At 39.8% G+C, this 19648-nt stretch overlaps 1 protein-coding gene across 4 annotated transcripts in view; it reads left to right on the top strand.

Moving 5' to 3' along the window:
* Positions 1-19648, top strand: part of LOC137184084 (plexin-A1-like) — a 264898-nt gene that overhangs the window by 230116 nt on the left and 15134 nt on the right. For 2 of the 4 annotated variants that reach the window (XM_067591425.1, XM_067591426.1), the window contains 8 exons: positions 4218-4366; positions 8853-8950; positions 9679-9837; positions 11236-11302; positions 16051-16197; positions 16796-16955; positions 18395-18498; positions 18595-18691. In XM_067591425.1, coding sequence (XP_067447526.1) covers positions 4218-4366; positions 8853-8950; positions 9679-9837; positions 11236-11302; positions 16051-16197; positions 16796-16955; positions 18395-18498; positions 18595-18691 — 981 coding nt within the window. Of the gene's footprint in view, positions 1-4217; positions 4367-8852; positions 8951-9678; positions 9838-11235; positions 11303-16050; positions 16198-16795; positions 16956-18394; positions 18499-18594; positions 18692-18902; positions 19049-19648 lie in introns of those variants that run through there. The other 2 variants (XM_067591429.1, XM_067591428.1) reach the window with 2 other exon arrangements.

The following is a 19648-nucleotide window of genomic DNA, read 5'->3' on the forward strand; positions in this document are numbered from 1 at the left end:
ATGAGCTGCCAGAAGAGCTTCACTGCTCCTCGGCAAACTGGAGATTTCACTAAGTCTCAAAAACTCTACTGAAGGGACGGACATCATTTTTCCAAAGAAATTCCCTCATTAGGTGTTTTGATGATGGTGCCGGAAAGTGCATGTCTAACATGTCAGTCACCCATCTGTGCCTCAGACTGAAAACACAACCAGCAAAAAAAAAAGTTAACAGCATCCAGAGTGCTGGGTAGGTAGTGAGAGAGGTGAAAGTAACAAGGAGATTGTTCAGTGAGAGGTGAAAGGTAAAAGAGAGACAGAACAAGAGAGAGACACTCGAAACGAGACGCTGAGAGGGAGCGAGAGAGAGCTTATGTGAGAACAGAGTTTTAGCAGAGTGCGGATGACTGATGTAAGAACAGCCCATGTGTTTACACTCGATGGTAATGGTACAAGGTTGTAATATGATTACACTGCACTCATGACACAGAGTCACAGCTCTATTAGCCACCGAGGATCAGTTGTCAAACAAAAAACTGTGACAGCTTTCCAGTGAAAGTGCTGCAGTTTCAGGGCAATCATTTTCTGACTGAGCTGACATTTTCACAAATGTGTTCTTCCCTCATTGTAGTACCTCACTTTAAGAAGTTGCCATTTTTGACATTATGTTGTTTTTCATGAAACACAACTAGAAAAGCCAGACTCTTTCCTCCACGAGACAGTATTTGAGTCAATAGATATAAAAGCATTCAGTTTTCCAGGAAGTGAAGCATGGCCTTATTCCCACCCACCCGAAGCGCCCCGCCCTGCCTGCTGCACTCCCAGCTGGCCTTCAGGGACAAGAAAGTGTGTGTGGGTGGAGGAACAGATGAAGGGGGCGGTCCGCCGCGTGTGTGATAGCAAAAAGGAGGTGTATGCGCGTGAGGTCGGCGTCGCTTTAAGAGTCTTGAGGGGAAGAGACAGGGGATGTTTGGTTCAGTCATCCATGAGCAGACATCAACACCGACTATCATCCAAACCGGCATATTAGTAGTCATGGATAATTAATTACACATTAGAAATGACAACATCTGACTGGCAAGTGTCACTTTTTAGTTCAGGGGAGGTAATAGAGATGTTTTTGAGATTCTATGTGCAAAAATGGTCTTTGATTCCAAGGAAACTTTCACAGGCTGCTCATCGCTGTGGTATTTTTGTACTGCTGAGTGTCTCCCAGAGTTTGTTTAGTGTGTGCTCTTTACTTTCTGTTCTCAGAGCAGAAACACATGAGGAATTTCCCAGAAAAAATCTACCCGACACAGTTTATAGCAGCTGAAGTAAAAAGCTCTTATGAACTAGATTTTGAATCAGTGTCATGTTACAACACCAGGCGACAGTGAGACATTCATTTATATGAAAATATACTGTAGATTAGGATTTCTGGACTCCTTTGTGTGTTCTTGGTTTACTGGAGCACATCATTTTACTGGTAGAAGCATCGGTGTGTGTGTGTGTGTGTGTGTTTTTCATTTTAGACAGGGGTATTAATGTATCTCATTATTAATGGGATGTTAGTTGCCAAAAAGTTTCTCCCTTTTTTTCTCCTCACGTTCTATTAAGTAAAACATCTCTTCTCGGTAAGAGGATCTCTTTTATTGTAAATCACAGTGAACAGAGACTTCTTTCAGCTAGAAACACATGTTTGAACACATTGGAACATGAAGTTGGAGGTGATCTGCTCATTTTAAAACATCAGGGAATTCTTCAGTGCAAATTGTTAAAAAAAAAAAAAAGTGTAAATGATGAACCTGGAATTTTTTCTCTGTATCAAAACTTCTTAGTGCATTTTCATACTTATACGATGGCCACTTAGCACCCAAAAAAAGTTGTATTTAAGGCTGTGTCATCCATTTTTAAATAAAGTTTAAAGTTATTTTAATCAGTTAGAGATAAGCGGTTCAATGAAAATATAGTCGCTTGTATTATTGAAATTGTTACCTGTAGTTTAATGGTAATTTAATGTTAATAAATGGTGATTAAACTCTTGACTTAAACTATGTTTGAGGTATCCTGCCTGACTATCACAGAAGAATATTCTGTGGGTGTGCAGTATATTTGCCATCTCTGGCACAACCATTGTTGAGCAATTAATGAGGGACTGATTAATGGACAGAAAAGGGGTTCAGAGATAAGATGACAGAAAAAGGGGAGTAGATAATGGAGTGGAGAAAATGGAAACAAACCAATTTCTAATTTGAGTTTCCTTTACTCCCTAGCCCTTCCTCTCTTTGACTGTACTCTCCTCTTTGTCTTTATCTCCCATTCCGCCTCTCCTCTGCCTCTGTCTTTCTCCTCCTTCTTCACTCTACTTTCCACTTCTCCTTAGGTCTGACCTTTACCTCCTGATCTTTCATTCTTTTCCTCTAAGCCCTTATCACTCATGTCCTCTGAATTTCTTTTCCTCTCTACTTTACTATCCTCACTTCTTTTGCCACCAGATCTTCCTTTCCTATCCCTTCTCCTTTTTTTTTTCTTTTATCTCTTTTGCTTCCTCTCCTCTCCATCTCTCTTGTGGACCAACCAGTCCAATAACAGCTGGGGGAAATTATGCATGAAAACTCATCCGTCGCTCTCTTAATAATTATCCACTCATGCAATTAATTGACTTTCCTTTCCAGGAACTTTGTTTTCTGTCTCTTGGTTCTGGCTTTCTCTCCCCAAGCTAGCTTTCCCTTTTTGCTTCATTGTTTTGGGTCTTTTTTGGACAAGCAATGATTGAATTTGTCAGTTCTGAGACACCAAGAAAGACAAATCACTTTGCTACATTTTGCAACCCTATCCTTCAGTGAAATGCGGAAGCGTTATCTCAGGATTTATGTGTAGTCTGAAGTTTCTCAGTTAGACACAACATCGTAGAAAAATGATATGCCTTTTTTCAACAACACATCATAACACATCCTTTACCAAAAGCAACTGAATTTCTGATTTTGGATTTGTTATTATCTGTTAATATATATATCTGTCCCTGTATTCCCTCACACCTCTTTCCTGTCTGTGTTTTAGTTCTCATTTATTGCCTTTGTGGGCCTCTTTCCTCATCATCTCTGACCTTTATTTCCCAACCTCACAGTCTAGCCCTTTTTATAAGACACAGACACGCTACCTGAAATTATGCACTGTTTGCACTGTCTGTCTGCATTGCCTCCCTTCTTTGTCTCTGGCAGGCTCTTCATCTGACCCATATGTCCTGTTTACAATGCTGACGCCTCACTGTAACATTTTTTGGTGTGTCGTTTTAATATCCACTGTTCATTTCATTGTCATGAATTTAGTATAATGTGGGAGCGTCACATAATTACAGAGTTACCCTTCAACCTCTGTTTTTCATAGCGTAATGAAATTGATATGGTGTGGATTGATAGCATCAACCTGCCCCTTTCTAATTTATCAAAGCGAGTCCAAGCAAGCAAGGAAGTGCTTTCTATGGCCCAGGTGGTATCACAGATTAAACAGTACCAAATGTCACTGACAATATAAAGAAAAAACAGGGGTTAACCTCTCCTGGTTGTGCATTTTTCAAGTGGGAAGCCAGTGAGGGATTGGATCCTTGGAGTTAACATTGACAAGGATTGCAATGGTAAGACGATTGGTCACTCCAAATTCGGACACAAGGGGAAAAAACATATACAACCTTTTGAAACTGCAAAAATAGTGGTACACTATAACACTGGTAGTGATTCGCATCAATATTAGTATCTCTTTTGAGGAGCAGTTTATACACAGGTAGAGTTTGGTTAAATAAAAGTGGATGGTGCAACACAATAAAGTACAATAGCTCTCTCTATTTTCTCCAACTGTTTGTGCCCTCAAAGAACAACAATGTCAAGACAGTTTGCACAGTTCAAAGTTCAATGAAGTTGATTTGGTCAGAGTCACTTCACCCCTGCATGCAAATCAACTGATCACTGTGATTCCACTGAATTTTGCCATTTTAAATGCTGATGTGACCGAAACCTTAATTACTAGGCACGAGTAGTTAATGGGACTATTTGGTCAAAAATAAACTGCATTATAGTCAAGGTTCTACTAGCAGGGCTTCTGACAAATTATAAAAATGACAAATGAACACATGATTAAAATACAAGGCAGTCTCTGTAACTCAATATGATGCAAAATGGCTGTGCTGTTGCCAGTGATTCCCCATCACCATGGTTATTCTCATCATGCCACCTTATTTGTCCCGCTGCCTCTTTTCTCTGTAGCCTTTGCCGAGCTTCAGACAGACATCCATGAGTTGACCCAGGAGCTGGATGGAGCTGGGATTCCCTTCCTGGACTATCGGACTTATGCAATGAGGGTCCTGTTCCCAGGCATTGAGGACCACCCTGTACTCAAGGAGATGGAGGTACGGGTCAGTACACCACCAACCAAACTTCAAACTGAACCAAACTAACCATCAATAACCAATTGCAATGGAACCAAGAACTACATCAGGCTGCTGTACTAATAAACTAACATGAGGTAGAAACGCACAGTAGCTGCTTATACTAACTACAAATAAGCATGCACAGTAGGAGTTCACTTCAGCAAGTTGTTACATGAAGGGAAATATTTCAAGGAACTATTCTCAAAGTTGGATTTAATGGCATAAAAATGTCCTTCTGGCTTTATTGCTTAATACCTTTGTAGCCATTATCCCATGGCAGGTTTCATCAAACACAAGCCTCTCAAAAAGTCTGAGATATGAAGCAAGAAGAGCTCCAGACGTGGTTCACCTTAATCACATAGTCTATATTTTACCTACTTTGTCTTAATGTATTCAGTTTGTCTCAATGAATCCAAATGACTTTTCAAGAGCCTTAGTATCATCATTAGTCTGATCTCATTGGACAGATGCTCACCATATTCTCCTGATGCAAGGAAGTAGAGTTTTAAATTGAGGACTGCTTGAAATTGACATAAAAGAAACATTGTCTAAGATACACATAAAGATTGAGAGATGTAAAAAGGTTTGTAGGAAAGGAGAAGGGAAATATAGCAAGAGGATTAGAGAGGAGAGGGAGAAACAAGATTCAGGGTTACTAGGATTGTTACTTGCATTATACATCACTGTTAAGTTATTAATTAAGCCAGTACATGCAACCACCTTGCCAGCACAGCTGAGTGGAGATAGTGCACCCCAATTTATAAACATGTTTTACCGCTGAGACCGAGAGAAGTAGAATTAATAGTATGTCAACATAAACTACTCTCCTCCAAAGCCAGAAACCAGAGAGCCAAGTTTGTAATCAGCGGTATCATTAAGATGTAGAATCCAGTGCTGCTCCATTGACTTTGATTGGAGCGCTGACTTTTTGGCATCAAGGAATAATTTATTTGACCTTTTACAGCTTCATTTAATCGTTCTAATCCAGAAAGAAGATTTATATTCCTAGAAAAAAAAAAAAAGTCCTCTGGGTGGTCTCATAGCTGCCATTTTTTGCTTTTTTTTTTTTGATTTATTCGCAGTGATTCATCCTCTCTTATTTTTGGCTAGAAGGGTTAGTTACATAAACATAATAGAATTACCCCTAGATATTTAAAAAAAGCCCACTGTGGTCTTCAGAGACTGCTAAACCTTTTACAGAAAACGAGTCATAATGCAAAATCCGAGGAAAAACTCCTTATTTTCCCACCTTTTCATTTGGTTTACCACTTTTAAATGCTTACATAAAGCTTGTAAAATAATTCATGGTATACCTCATATTAAATAGTTATCAGAATTTGATCAACTAATATTTTTATGGAAATATACCTGATTTGTGGTCATATTGTTGTTTGTCAGGTTAGTTATTGCTATCATTTAGCCACCTTTTTTCACCAGCTCTTTATTTTTTTTCTCTCTGGACCCCCATATACAGAATTATATATTGTTGATTTATGTAATGATGAAGTGCAACTGGAAGACACACTTGTGAAGAATCAACTGTGCCCTGGACTAGGGTTGGGTTTTGATGGCTGAAATCCAATACTGAATCTGCTTATTGAATCTGAATCAAATCTAATTAGCTTTAGCTTTCAACTTTGACAACTAACTAAAGTTATAAATAACAGAAACTTAAAGGTTATATACAGTGGAAACTGCTTATAGTGATCACTCCTGTCTGGGTCAAATTGATCACTATAAGCTTTAAGGAGGCTACATTTTTCATTGAGGGAAAAAGACTTTGTTTTTTCCCGTCATGATTTTAATGTGGACACAGCACCTGCCTCAGATAACCAGCCAGAAGCAGACGGGTTACTGTGAGCCAATAATGGTGCCGCAGCCACTAAGTACATATCATACATATGTCATGGGAGTAAAGTAAAAAAAAATAGAATTACCATAGTTTGAAAAAAATTTGCCATATGTTATTATGTGTGAAAAGATCCAAAATGAACTGTAAGTGGACTACTTGATTACTATAATTAAATTATTTAAACAGCGTTTGTATAGGAATGATTCTGCCCCGAGCTTTTTGATCCATATAAGTGGTTGATTATTGTAACTATGGACTCTATATATGTATATATTTTACTTTGCAACAAAAGGTGAAGCCAGAAACACGACAGCTTTTACTCGTAGCCTAATTAAAGTTCACAATCTGAAAATGAGAGAAACAGCATAAAATAGGAAATGTCGATTTAAATGTATTGAAATAAAAAGTGATGCCTACTTTTTACACCTTATTTTTCATGAGCAGCTTGTTCTAAATACTAGAAGTCCTGATTCAAAATTATTAACCTGATAAACCTAAAATATTGATTTTATATGCATGAGGGTTTAACCGGGAGACTTGACATGACACAATCAGCGAGATCATGTCTATAGAGACGAGTCACCACTCTGTCGGCCGTGTTGAACTACAAAAACACTCTTGAAACCTTTTTTTTTTTTGCTCATTTCTTCCATAAAACTTTTTGATTTTTTGGCTAATGCTAGTCACTGTAAGCATATACTGCACATATGCTAAAGTTGCAGCATGTGTAACAGATCCAGATCTCTACTAGAGACATGGGACTGTTAGTAAAACGTCTCCTGATCCAAATTCCAAAAAGCAGCAGTGCACCTTTTAACTCGAGGTGTCAGGTAGATGTATTTGGGCTCTTCCGTATTTTATAGTTATGTCCAGACTTCCTTCCTCTTGCCTCTGTATTTCCCCCAAGGGTGTAATCCAATGGCCTGTGTAAACCAACGCCCCAGCTTTATTGCTGTGTGTGTGACTGCTCTCTTCCTCAAGCCAGACAGCCACACTACACACCAGCTATGCTCCCACACACACACACATGCACCACATGCAGTACATGTACACACATATGCAGTTTTGCAGATATGTGGATAAACCCGTCCTAACTCTATCTTTGAAATTTGGTGAAGACTCTGTATATACATGCATCTCCATCTGTCTCTCATTCTCTCTTGCTGGCAGTCTCTCTTTTCAGACACACACACACACACACACACACTCAGTATCCACCCTGGAGGCCCAAGAATCTCATTTAGCACTTTAGAGAGAGGCCCAGACACTTTATTATGGCACATCGGAGGGGAGAAAGAATAGATGTTACAGTGGTACAAAAGGATGATGATAGAGAGAGAGAGAGAAAGAGAGGTAGGACAGATAGGTGGAAATAACGTGTGTTTGTGTGCGCATATGTGCGAGACAGACACACAAAGACAAAGAGCAGGAGAAATTAAAATGGGAGAAGACCAGTGATGTGAAACAGTCAACAATAAGTGCGAGTGAGAGAATTAGAGCGGCGAGGAAGACGGAGCAAGCCAGCGACAGAGAGGCGTCTTCGGGGGGTTTAGTGTGTTGTTGATGAGGAGTGACAGGTGCCAGCCAGTGGAACAAGCAGGGTGCAACTCTGTCACCAACCTTGGCACACACACCCTAATGCTTCCTCCCTCCTCTCCCTCCTCTCCCTCGCTTCCACCTTTCACCGTTTGACAGAAGAATCTCGTACAATTTCGGCGAAGGGTTAAACATGATTTGGGAAATTCAGATTTTTCTTTAACACTTAAGCTGTCAAAATTGGATGCTTGCTTTCGTTAATGCGTTAGAATTGTCAAAGAGAAATGACAAATATCCTAGTATTAAAGACGCATAGACAAATACATCACGTCGTTACACAGAGAGAGAGAGAGCCCAGACTGCTAAAGCGCGTGTGTGCGCGACTCTTTCAGGGCCGATGATTAATATTCTCGTCTTATCGATATTCAACTGGAGGATGTTTTGAGCCATCCACCCCCTGATGTCAAGAAGACAATTATGTCAAATTGTCTGCTAAAGTCATTTGGAGAGCAACAACTGAGAAACACTTAGAGAGCAACACACAACAGTGCAGCCAAAGAGAGAGAGAGAGAGAGAGTAGCCAATCAGTCTTACCTTGCTGTTTACAAACCAATCTCAACTCATCATATGGTGGGAAGAAAATAGTGTCTGCTTGCAGATGTGTTCAGAATCTGTATGTTATTTTCAATATTCGGCATTTGATTTTGCTCACACAATGTTCTGATGCTTCTCTCTTGACTGTGCAAGCTGACAGATTAGTTAGGTGGTTGCTTGAAGAACTTTGTTTCAACCGCTAATTTATTTAATTCATAAGGTTGACCACAAAAAAATCAACTTGTCATTCCATTGTATACAAGTTTATAGAGAACAAGCAGTATTTTTCTGCTGCTACTGGAAGTCACTATAACAGGACAAAGACTGATGGAAAACAAGCCTTAAGCCAGAGGCGTTACTTGTCTTTATGTGTTGTTGTTTGGTAAAATGTAGGATTGCAATAATGCAAAAACAAGAGCAGAACTGTTTGTATAAAGAGTTGCCATTAGTCCCTGTTGTAACTTGTCTGTCTATGTTGCCTTTTTTCAGGTCCAAGCAAATGTTGAGAAGGCCCTGACGTTGTTTGGCCAGCTGCTGACAAAGAAGCATTTCCTGTTGACGTTCATACGAACCCTGGAAGCACAGAGGTGTGTGTCTTTCTTTTTCTTTATCTAGATACAGATTCTTTTTTTTTTTAGTACATGAACATGTACTATGAATTGTCCTATGGCTTTTGAAAAGTAACTGACATAAAAGCAAAATAAAACTATGCAGTATCATTCACTAGTTTTAACACATTCACATATTTCCAGCTATGGGAACAGGGTTATATAAAGAGATGAAGGTCATTATAGCAGCTGAGAGATTCACCTGCTGTAATGACCTTCATCTGCTGCCTTTTAATGAAAAAAATAGTTGCAGCTGTTTATTTTAGGAATAAACATCAAATTTTGATGTTTTTTTTAATAAATACTGAGTAAAAGTTTTCAGACAAAAATGTTTTTCTCTGGCAGAACAAAAGGATTATTTTTCCTCGGGAAAATGTGCTGTCATCACCTTTTTAATTTTACTAATATGACTTGAAAGGCTGCGCTTTGCCTCGGATTAGAACAGGAAAGGCAAATTGATAAACAGACTAAAAACATTTTAGCGGCTCTAAAATGACTGCAAAGCACTTAGCCAAATGGTTTATGGCAAAACAGAGTTATTACACCATTTAATTAAGATTAAATGTGCATTAATATTTAAATGAACTGTTATGAGGTTAATGGTGCGCATGTTTTTTAAAGTCTCGGACGTGACGCAACAAAAGCTGGCGATAGCATTAGTGAAATATTTATATGACACATTGTTAACGGTTTTAATGCTTTTCCAGGTCATTTTCAATGCGGGACCGAGGCAATGTGGCATCTCTGATCATGACGGCCCTGCAGGGGGAGATGGAGTACGCCACCGGAGTCCTAAAACAGCTGCTGTCTGACCTGATAGATAGAAACCTGGAGAGCAAAAACCATCCCAAACTGCTGCTCAGGAGGTGAGAAAGAGGTGGAGAGACAGGGAAAATACATAGAGAGACAAGAAAGATTCAAGCATGAGGGCCAAAAAGATAAAACACCAAGGAGGGAAGCAGTTGGGATTCAGACAGAGAGACAGAGTGGAAGACTTGAAGTACTATATTTTAATTTCAGTTTTCTCCTCATTATGTGGAAGTCATAGATTCCAAGCTCAGAGAACAAATCATTCATGTCTCTACCATTAGTCAAAGCTAACAGAGAAGAACAAAAAGATCAGCAAATGAACCGCGTCTTAGTATCAGTCAGTATAAAGATGATAAAATTATCCATCTCTTAAATTCTTCCTCAAGTGTTTTCAGTCTTACAAGCAGCAAATTGATAAAATACCAGAGGAATACATATTGTTAGATATTTGTTTTTAATGCTGTTATAGGCCATTATGGTGTTATTTTCTCCATCCCCTGTACATAAATCTAGCCATAGTATGGATTCTGTTTTACACATTAACCATCCATGACTTTTCCATTAGTGTTTGTCACACACAGGCACATAAAGAAGAAACACATAGTAAAGGCCCGTGCAGCATGTCATGTGGTGTTGCGGGGGCAGTCCAAACTCTCCTGCCAGAACAGTGGTGGACTACTTTAAAGATTTGTCTCTCCACAGAGAGAGAGAGAGCAACAGAAAGCTCTGATCTAGCATAGTTTTATAGATATAGAAAAAACATAACGGGAAGGGGGGCGTTCTCTCAGACTCTGTGCCATTGTTACCAAGGTATTTCTTCTAATATTGCTCTGGAAAGCTAGATCCCATCACAGATCAAAGACACGGTTCATTTGAAGTGTGAACAGACTTGTGTTGGCCCGTCCTCCTTTGTCTTTGTCGAGACAATGAGCTTCGTGCAGGAACGTTTTCACGTTCTTATCTTATACGTCTCTTACTTTGCTCATACCAGTGTTCCAAGTGGGATTCAGCAGACTCTCTTTACTGCACAAATTTGTCGAAAATTGCTTGTTTTAACCTGATGAACGCTACATGTTCATGAGGTTTGATCATTTGCATTATCTACGCCTTGAATGTCTACATAAGGCATCTGTTCTGCTCTATTTACATGCAAGTTTAATTCACAAAAAAAATGACACCAAAGAGTAAAAAGAAGCCGCAGAGCTTCAAGTCCCCCTGTCAGACATCAGCAGAGGAAAACAGATCACGTTCAGCATCGTCAGTAGCATTAGGGAACCAGGAACAATTAGAAAATATGAACACAGCTGCCGTTGATGTGCGATCAGAGCAAGAAAAGTTATCCGTGACTTCGATGGAAGGCAGCCAAGGGTACATGACAGTCACAGGGATTGATGGATTCTATTTAATGTCTGTTTTTAAATGAATTTCTGTCCCTCTTTTCTCCTGTGTGTCAGAACGGAGTCTGTCGCTGAGAAAATGCTGACCAATTGGTTCACATTCCTCTTGTACAAGTTCCTCAAGGTAAGGCCGGCAACAAGGCATGATCATGTACTGCATCCTTAGTCAGTCTGTTTCTTTTAAACACTGAAGTCAAATCTAAAGTGGATTTATATTGAGCAATGTTTTACAAAGTATTTTCAAATATTTTTAAATTGGCTGTGTGTCGGAGACTTTTATTAAATGCTCCTGGCTTATATTATTTCTCCGTTGCATTTATCTCACTCTGCTTATTAAAAGGTTTTTCCCTATTTCTGCCACATATTTTCTAGCCTTCTTACTAGTGCAAAATACATACAGTAGATCAACAAAGCCTCCCAGCAACACATGTGATGTCCTTTTTTCAGCTGTTTTAATTTCCTTTTTTTCCTCTCCACTCTCATAATTTCACTCTTGTAGCTGACAGGTCCTCCTCACTGACCTTTGTGTTGTTCTTTAAGCTCACATCTTCTCTTCCTCTGATCTCTCTTTCCTCCGTGCAGTTTCTGTTATCATTATTCAGCTGTCAGTCTCATCTCTGCCTTAAGGTCATTTGCCTCACCGGGGGGTTGCAGTGTCACTCGTGTTGTCCGGCACCCTCTCTTTCCTCTCATCCGTGCTGTCCCCTCATTCCATCTCTCACTTTAACATGACTGCTTACATAAAGCGAGTCCAGTCAGAAAATGTGTTCTGATGTTCCTTTCTCAGTGGTTTCCCTTCCTCTCTCTTCTTCCTCTAATTACAACATTGTAAGATTTGAAGTTGTCCTTATATGCCGTCATAATCCTGATCACATTGGGCCTCATTCACTAATATGTGCGTAGAAATGTTCTTACTTTGCGCACAAAACAAGCGCGCACGCAAAAATACCGTCAGATTCATGACACATGCGCACCGGCCAGTTTTGTTCTTACCACCGTGCATATGTCAGTCAATCAGAATCATTCTAAATTGACAGGCGTCAATAATTAGCATACTACCACACGCACATTTCTCTATATAAGGAAAGCTCTGTCGGAGCAGTGCAGCAGTGGAGAGAGCTGTCAATCATTGCAAAGAGGGCCGTGATGGTAAAAATGTAGAAAAACTTTACTGCTGGTGAAATGCAAACTATAGTTTCGGAAGTAGAAGGCAGATTTGGCTGTTAAACATATCATTGGTACAACCGTTTGGAGCTGATTTTGAATCCTCTATACAGCCTGCATACCTGTTGCACCACCACCACACAGTACATCTGTAACAAAATAAAAATTTGGTAAATGTGTAGATCTGTGGAATTGATCTAAATAAATCTCTTTCGTCTCTGTCCACAACAGACTGTGATGTAGTGAAAGCAGAGCGTCCCTCTCTGTTCCTCTACTGAACTGTCAGGCTGTGAGGACACTGAACAGGCTGCTGCTTGACCAGCTGTATATAGCACGGCCAAATCTCATGATGTCACATTCACAATAGAAAAAAAAAAAAAAAAATTCACAATACGGAAATTCTGATATATAAGTTCTTGTCATCTAAAACTGGGAACAGGGCAATTTTAATATATTAATAATTTAATTACATTTATGAAGATGATTTATGGATTACAACGTCCCAGCTAATTTTATAATTAGTAAATAAATAGTGTATTATTAGCAATTTCACACTTTTAAATGTTATATATTTAGGTCTAATTGTTGTTTAAATAATTGAGGTTCTAATATTCTGTTACATTGAATAAATATTGACTATATCATTTTTTTTAAGACATTTATGATGAGTGTATATTCATGGTCTAAGGCAGTTCTACATTTTTTGGTAGAGTAAGAACAAATTCAGGTAAGAACATATTGATGAATCCTGGATTTGTGCTTAAAATGTTCATATGCACGGTTTAAGCACAGATTTCTGTGTATGCACTGTTTGTGAATGAGGCCGGTTATGAGTACAGTGTGATGATTGTCACAGTCACATAGTGAGCAAAAATCTGACAGAGATGAGTATTTTTGGAGGAGAACTTTGTAAAGGATGACTTTAAAATTGGATGCAATTCTCTCATTTTGATGTTTTTATTGTTTGTATGTGTATAATGTGCTTGTAATGTGCATCAAATGCATTTCAACCCTTACTTAAATCCCTTTTACATTTCTATTTCTTTACCAAGCAAAATGTAAACCATGTTTCTGACTTATGCATTGCTGATTTATAGTTGCCACGGATTGTTAGTGATATAGGAATCTGAGTTTATTCCACTGTTGTTCTCCCTGTACAGCAGCAGCCATTATTATAACCCTGAAATGTAAATGTCAGCTTACAATTAAGGGGCCGTAATGAAGGCAGTATGTGAAGTAAAGGCAAATTACGTAGACAAGCATGCAGCGGCCGAGCAACGAAGGCGAGAGCTGAAGCAAAAGCATAACAGTGTGATGTATGCTTGCTCTGTCTCGTTAGCAGCTGCCCACATAATTGGCCCAGATGCTAACGAGGTTCTTAAAGCATATGAAGTGAGAAAGGGAAGAGAGAGGAGAATGGCTGGCTAGAGAGTCAGGAGGGAGGAGAGGAAGGGGTTAGAGGTAGCGAGTAGAGGGAAGAAGAATAGAGGGGGACACGACAATTAGGAGTTAAGAGGAGGAGAGGAAAAGGAAGGAAGCGGGGGAGGGGAGGAGTGGCAGGAAGGTGGTGAGAAAGAAAGAAGGAGAAAAGACAGGATGGTGTAGGGGAAGAGGAGAGGAGGGGGTTGGACGAATGAAAGGAAAAGGTTGAAATTAGAGTAAACAATGGAAGAGACACTGGTAGCAGGAAGGTTTGTGTTGAATGAGATGGTGAGATACCACACATGTCTGAATTTTGTGGAAGTATGTTTAAAATGGTGCAGGAGACATCTAAAATATTGACATTTGACACAATGATGCAGCCATAAAAACAAGCAGTCCATAACATCATATAACTCCAATGAAGAGTTTAAACATGCCGATACAGAATATATATGATACTTTCAGATATTGTGACTCACTAGATCATTGGCACCTTTTTGGCTTGTAAAATGAAGCAACTTCTACTTGTGAATGTCGCTGGCTGGTAAAAGTGATTTTTCCCTCTCAGATTGTGTCATTTAAAACATTGTAGAGGCTTTAAAATGTAACAAGATTGTAACAAGTAACAAGAAGTCTACAGCTGTGCTGGTGCTTCTGTGAAGCTGTACTTAGACACAGTGGTGTTTTTAGCTAAATACTAAAGTCAGAATGCTAAAATGCTCACAATGCTAACGTGATGATGTTTAGTAGAGCTGCAGGTATTTGCTCATATACCAAACTATTGGACAAATTGAAATTTTGACCTGATAATGGCGCTAGATGAAAAGTCACATTACATACATTACACCCAAAAGCAGAATCATATGTCTTAAGAAATTAATAATATTCTGTTAATTGTCTGGCCACACCTCAGACTTATCTGGTGACCCACTGGAGGGTCCCAACCCCCAGGTTGGGAACTACTGACTTAGACAAATGTTCTGTCCCGAAAGGTAGGAGAAGCATGCTAAGGGCTTAGAAAAGTATAATATTATTTTAAATCTTTGAACAGAACATTACAATAACAGCCACCAGGTAACTATGATATCATACAAATGTTATACACTGTCTTGTTTCCATATCGAAGGACCTGTTGTGGTTAAATATCAGTAATTGTAATGTTGAGTATTTTGAAGTACACTTTTTTTCAGAATCAGTATTGCATTAAACTGGGCCAATATCATCCAACCAAAACCAGTAACTACTACCCCAGAGTCTGCCTGTATAATATACTCCCTTAACCTGTTAAAGCTCATAAAACCCAATGTCTTTGCATCATTTACAGAATCAATAGGACATACTGTATGTATGATTGTTAGAGAGAGAGATGAAGAAAAAAGAAGGGGCCCCTTAACTGTTATTTCACAGTTGAGGGGTTGAGGAAGGGTATTACAGGGAGAGAGGAAAGGAGGAATCCGCCTGTTAGAAAGAAGAATCGAGTTGCTAAGAGTGCTTGAAGGTGAGACAGATAAATTAGTACTTTCCTCTGTTCTCATCAGGACCTCATGCATCTCCAGCAGTCACACACACAGTCTGAAGTATCTCCCTATGCACAGCATGGTCGATCATTAAGCTCTCATCAGAGCGAGTATTGGCCGTGATGTGTCCCCTCTCTCCCCTCTAAACTGCTGCTACTTCAGGCGGGAGTGTTTTCCTTGGGCTCAAGTGATGGCTAATGACGCCATATTGATTGGCAAGTGTCTTTGACGGAGGGGAGAGTGAGAAACATATTTATAACATCTGTGTCTGGTCACATAAGCTCGGAGATGTAAATGAGGAGAGAGAACTGAAAAAATGTATTGAAATTGTATTTATTTATCAGGACAGTGTACAGTTTTTAACATAAATGATGCACCAGATTTAGCTTTAAGCTAATCTTCATCTGCAGTCCCTTCTAATTAAACTTTTTTTTTTTAAACATGTTTCTCAAAGTTCAAATTTGGATCCAATGTCACACCAAGATATTTCAAATCAGTGACTATGTCAGTCTTTTCACCTTTGATGAGATTAGATTTTCATGATTGTTTAAACAAGGCAAAGTCATTTGCATAGCGCATTTCAACAACAAGGCAATTCAAAGCGCTTTACGTAAAACATAAAAAGGCATCATGTAATGTTTTGATTGGAAATCACTGCTTTATCAAAGTCTCTGGAATCATGCATATGTGATTTTGCTGGGTAGTTATAATATTTTGTATGGTTTTTATTACAGCACTCTCTTTCTCTCTGTGTCTTCTCCCCGGTTAGGAGTGTGCTGGTGAGCCTCTGTTCATGCTGTACTGTGCCATCAAGCAGCAGATGGAGAAGGGACCCATAGATGCCATCACAGGAGAAGCCCGCTACTCGCTTAGTGAGGACAAGCTCATCAGGCAACAGATTGACTACAAAACACTGGTCAGTAAACTTACAGTGTCTTGAGGCTCTTTTCTGTCCGCTTTGGTCTGAATCATTCCATGAGTTATGGAGCTTTAGTCACTTTTGACAATGCTGAAAACTTTAAAGCAAACTAACTAATCAGCAGTAGGAATGTGGGTGCCACCATTTTCTTAATTGGTGAGGAATCTGCTGTGGATGGACTTTCTGCCAGGGTAAACATGGAGTTTCAGTTTTGGTTGGAGTGAGAATGTGATCTGGCCATGAACCGGCCCAACTGATGCCCAGAATTAATCTCATTCTCTCTCCAAACAAAGCCCTTCATCCTTTGGATGCACCTACTTGTCAGGAGGATCTACTACGGTTGTTTTGGTTTGCACCCAAGTGCAAATGCTGAGTGATTATATTCCCAAATAACCTGAACTGACTAGGAAAATGTTTTAAAATAGCTGCTGCAAACAAACTAGGTGTGAAAATGCTGTCAGGTACATTCAAATGCACCTAAACAATCATCCAAACATTTCATTAATTGGAAACGTTCTTGTAGTGTCTCTGCTTTAAGCCTCACTTTATTTTGTCTGTTTCCGTTCTCCTCTGTTTACACCTGTTTTTCTGCCAGACGTTGCACTGTGTGAACCCAGAGAACGAGAACGCCTCGGAGGTGACGGTCAAGTGTCTGAACTGTGACACCATCACTCAGGTCAAAGAGAAGCTGCTCGATGCTGTGTACAAGGGCAGCCCTTATTCGCAGAGGCCCAAGGCTTCTGATATGGACCTGGGTAAGACATATGTATAAGACATGTGCACTGATATACTTACAGTGGCCAAGAGAGCTCAATGCACTGCAGTTTTAACATTTGCAGATGATGCAGAAGTAACAGAGAGTGACAGGATAGAGGATGTGTCTGACTGGAAGGCAGGAGGTAGCTCTGTCTTCAACACTTAGTTCTCTTTGTAAATTAAAACTCTCCTCAGTGCTGAGAGTTAATTTGTTTATCTATGTCTTGTCAGGGGGACATTACCCATCCAAATGAACCTGACATTGTCTTGTACTTTTGGGTCATGGAGTACAGGACAATGTCACTCAGATTTTCACACTTTTTATTAGTTGTAGATGAAAGAATTATTTGATTTTCTGCGGGAAAAGGCAAATTACTGCAGCTGTAATGAATACTATGGACTGGGACCAGAGTCAATTGATATTGATGTATTTAAACCAGCTGTAATTATTTTTTGGGCTTCTTGACAGCAGCACAACAAGCTGTTAACACAAACTGAAATATTACCATGTTATAAAGTTGCTATGGCAAACAAGTTAGCAAGCAGTCGCCCATTTACACATCCAGTAGATACAGAGTAACATTAGCATTCATTTAGCGTCAAGTCTCCGGCCACCTAAATGAATCCAATATTGACCCTGCTTTTAGCTCTGCTGATGGAATCAGGGTTGAAAGGTATGAGTGTGAATTGAAATGGTAAAGTTGTGGACTGTAATACCAAAACAATGAGCTGAAAGACGCTAAAATGTTCTGTAGAGCTGAGGTGAGCTGCAGAGTCGGGTGATAATTCTTCGTGGGTTCGTCACTGAAAACGACACCTTTCTCATTACACATAGTCATCTGATCATTGCTAATTTGATCTCCCTCTCTTTTTCTCTCTCAACCCAACCGGTCAAGGCAGATGGCCGCCACCTAGAGCCCGGTTCTGCTCGAGGTTTCTTCCCATTAAAGGGGAGTTTTTCCTTGCCGCTGTCGCCAAGTGCTTGCTCATGGGGGAATGTTGGGTCTCTGCAAATTAAAGAGTACGGTTTAGACCTGCTCTATGTGAAAAGTGCCCTGAGATAACAGAGTTGGAGTTGGAGTTGGATTAATTGACTTTAAAATATATTAATTACAGCAGCATTAACTGACTGCATTTATAGTTTACTAACTCGAAAAAGTGGACAAGTAAATTGAGAAACAAATGTATGTAACACATACACTGATAAAGAAAAGTGGCAAGTCACACACACATTTCATATTTTGATAGTTGTACAGTAACCCGAGCTCATGTGGAGAAGACAATGCCACTTGGTTCATGAAAGATGAAAGAAGATGATTAGCATTTAGAAACAACTGAAATGATTATGTGACCTCACTCCAAATGACACATGCACACACACAGACAGCATATTAATGTTTTGTCCATTACTCTAAACCTTTGTTCCCGCTTTCTGAAGAATGGCGTCAAGGTCGGATGGCCAGGATCATTCTGCAGGATGAAGATGTCACAACTAAGATTGACAACGACTGGAAAAGACTCAACACACTGGCTCACTATCAGGTACACCAGCACAAAAACGGGCACAGGGACACACAATACATAAAGATACGCTTGAAAGAGTTGACTGTTAAGATACAATGGGTATTCTATGTGCAGGTAACAGATGGCTCAGTGATCGCCCTAGTGCCAAAGCAGAACTCTGCCTATAACATCTCCAACTCCTCCACATTTACCAAGAGCCTCAGCAGATACGGTACGGTACCCATTCTCCTCCTGACTTGATCCTATTTAAATCATTCTGTCAATGATTCCCATCTCTCCCTGCCTACCCTCCCCCTCCCTCACTCTCTCTTTCATTCTCTTTTTCTTTGTTTATCGTGGCCATGATTGGGCTCCATTCTTATGTCTTTTTTTTCTTTGCCCCCTCTCTGTGAATGGCAATCCTTTTTATCCAATGCTATCAGCCCAGGCCAAGGCTATTTCACGGCTATTTCCAAGCAGTCCGTAAATGACGGGCATTAAAGTCGACACCTCGATCCCTAGCTGACAGAGTGAAAGAGAGAAGGAGAGAGGACACCTGGCAGTCAGCAATAGACAGAGGCTCTGCTTCAATATGGTATACTTCAGTGGAAAATTAAACTATTTAGAAGATAAATTACTCTGTAGTAAAAAACTGGACCCTTTTCTGATACTAAGTGGGATTTAACCCTCATGCATGCAAGCTATTGCTCTGCTGTTTGGTTAGAAAGTGAATCATATTTTGTAGCAGTTTTTCTGCTTTGAGAGCAGATTCTGATGGCAATCGTGATACCTGAAAATAGCAGGAGAGTGAGAGCTGTGCTTTTTTTAAGAGGTGCATCATATTTTATTTTCACAACTGTTTGACTCAACAGAGAGGTTAGGATAATGAGATCATGGGCCCTATCTTACGCCCGGCGCAGAGCAGCGCTACGCGCAGCGCAAGTCTCTTTGCTATTTTAAGACCGACGCAGTTGTCATTTTCCCGTCCAGCGCCCACGTTGTTAAAATAGCAATGGCACTTGCGCCCATCAGTGCGCCCATGGGCGTGTCGCTCTAAAAGTAAGGTGTGCTCAGGTGCATTGTTGGCGCGTTGCTATCTTGAGGCAGCAGAGAGCGATTGTGCTATTGACCAACAAAAACCTGGTCTCAAGTCAATGTTTCACTGTTATTTTAAGGGCACATTATCAGA

The sequence above is a fragment of the Thunnus thynnus genome, chromosome 6, assembly GCF_963924715.1.
Source record: "Thunnus thynnus chromosome 6, fThuThy2.1, whole genome shotgun sequence".
Lineage (NCBI taxonomy): Eukaryota > Metazoa > Chordata > Actinopteri > Scombriformes > Scombridae > Thunnus > Thunnus thynnus.